This window comes from Impatiens glandulifera, chromosome 8 (genome assembly GCF_907164915.1).
Source record: "Impatiens glandulifera chromosome 8, dImpGla2.1, whole genome shotgun sequence".
In the NCBI taxonomy this organism is placed as follows: domain Eukaryota; kingdom Viridiplantae; phylum Streptophyta; class Magnoliopsida; order Ericales; family Balsaminaceae; genus Impatiens; species Impatiens glandulifera.
The window spans coordinates 16,134,862-16,136,598 of record NC_061869.1 but is presented as its reverse complement, the minus strand read 5'-3'; the positions used below and the strand labels follow the sequence as shown (position 1 = coordinate 16,136,598).

At 30.9% G+C, this 1,737-nt stretch overlaps 1 protein-coding gene across 1 annotated transcript; it reads right to left on the bottom strand.

Moving 5' to 3' along the window:
* Positions 1-308: 308 nt before the first annotated feature.
* LOC124911954 (transcription factor MYB8-like) lies at positions 309-1,294 on the bottom strand. Its single transcript, XM_047452498.1, has 3 exons — positions 1,135-1,294; positions 915-1,044; positions 309-741 (listed from the first exon to the last, which is right to left on the bottom strand). Exons 1-3 carry the CDS (start codon positions 1,262-1,264, stop codon positions 327-329), a joined length of 675 nt encoding a protein of 224 aa, XP_047308454.1. The 5' UTR covers positions 1,265-1,294; the 3' UTR covers positions 309-326.
* Positions 1,295-1,737: the final 443 nt, after the last annotated feature.

Here is a 1,737-nt window from a genome sequence, read left to right as displayed (position 1 = left end):
AAATAAGTGGGCATGAATTTGAGACAAAGAAAAAACTAAAAGTAAAACAAATACGATTGATTATGTTAAGAAAAAAAATAGATTCACATAGAGTTCAGTAATTTTGCGATGCAAAACACAAATAATTGGATTTTTTCCATAATATATAGTTGACACCGCTAATGAGATTATGATTCTCTTTATCTAGCTTTGACTTGGCAATATTCTTAAAAAAAAAATTAAAATAATACATATCAAAATCAATGATATTTCATAACAAAAATCTAAGTAATATTGAAATAACTCATTAAATGTTTTTACCAATGCTATTACATATTATAACTAGTTTAACTAAAAAGTTGAAGGGTTGGAGTTGGACTAAAGTCAACTTCACTAGGCATTAATGTTGTGACAACCTTTACTGTTTTTATTTCTTCTTCATCAACAACATCAAGGTTCAGATCAGGGAGCAACGATCGACAACCGCTTAGTTGTTCATTCTCGAGACAACTTATCCCATCGGAGACATGATCAACATTACTCGTACTAGTGTTCGCTTGATGGGCCGTATTGCCTTCGGAAGTCGTTGAATTAGTTTCCTTGGTATTTGAGGTGTGAGGATGAAATGAACCTAATTGGTTCATTCGATGATTGTTTGGATCAATGCCCATCTTTACAAGTTTCCTTCTAATGTGAGTGTTCCAATAGTTTTTCACTTCATTGTCTGTTCTTCCAGGCAATCGTCCAGCAATTAAAGACCACCTATAAGTTCATTAACCGGATGAATTATTAAGCAAAAGTCCACGTGTTTTCATTATTTTAAACTTTATTCAACTGTTTAAAAGTTTCACCACATTTTATGCAACATTCGTGCACCATTAATCATTGAAATAAAATAATTTTTGCATTTCAAAAACAAATTTTGATCATAGTACCTGTTTCCTAAGAGTGCGTGTAGCTTAATGATGAGGTCTTCTTCATCTTCACCAAAATTTCCTCTTTTAAGATCGGGTCTTAGATAATTTATCCATCTAAGTCTACAACTTTTACCGCAACGAAGTAGTCCTGTATAAACAAATTTAAATGTTAATTAATTAATAGTTTTAAACTCATCTTAATTCGAGACAAACGGGAATGAGGGTATTTAATATTTACCTGCGGTCTTAGGTATTAAGCGCCAAGAACCTTCGCCGTGTTTTTGAATGTAGTCTATGAGTTTTTGATCTTCTTGCATGGACCAAGCTCCTTTGTTGTTGTCTTGTTTATCACAACAAGGACTCCTCATGATACTATTATAAATTACCAATTTGGAAGAACACAATGAAGAGATAGTTTATAACTAGGTATGGGAAAGATAATGAGAGAAGTAAGATTTATGTTATGAATTGTAGATATATAGTTGTAGGTTAATATATATAGATGGATGGTTTGAATATTAAATGTTGACTTTGGACCGGTGGTTTGGATGAAGAGTCAGCTTGAGCGTGATTAAGGTGGGTATACTTTTATTATTATTATTATTATTATTATTTAATTGGGTTTTTTATTTTTAATCTAAATTGTAGTAATATTGTTATGAAAAACATATAATACAAGTCAAAATACAATTTCTCTCAATGCTGTCGGTTTGCTTCCAATTGGAGCTGTTCACCTTCGTCCTTATTTTTCTCTTAACATTATTTTGTGTTGGATGAGAAATTACATTAAATATATATAGACTTTCTTATAAGAGAGTGAAATTATAAACATATGTATATA

Excerpts from the sequence above, each read along its gene's own strand:
- LOC124911954 (XM_047452498.1), bottom strand. The coding sequence starts at position 1,264 with ATGAGGAGTCCTTGTTGTGATAAACAAGACAACAACAAAGGAGCTTGG. Across the intron at positions 1,045-1,134 it reads CTTAATACCTAAGACCGCAG|GACTACTTCGTTGCGGTAAA; the intron begins GTAAATATTAAA and ends TTGTTTATACAG. Across the intron at positions 742-914 it reads CACGCACTCTTAGGAAACAG|GTGGTCTTTAATTGCTGGAC; the intron begins GTACTATGATCA and ends ATGAACTTATAG.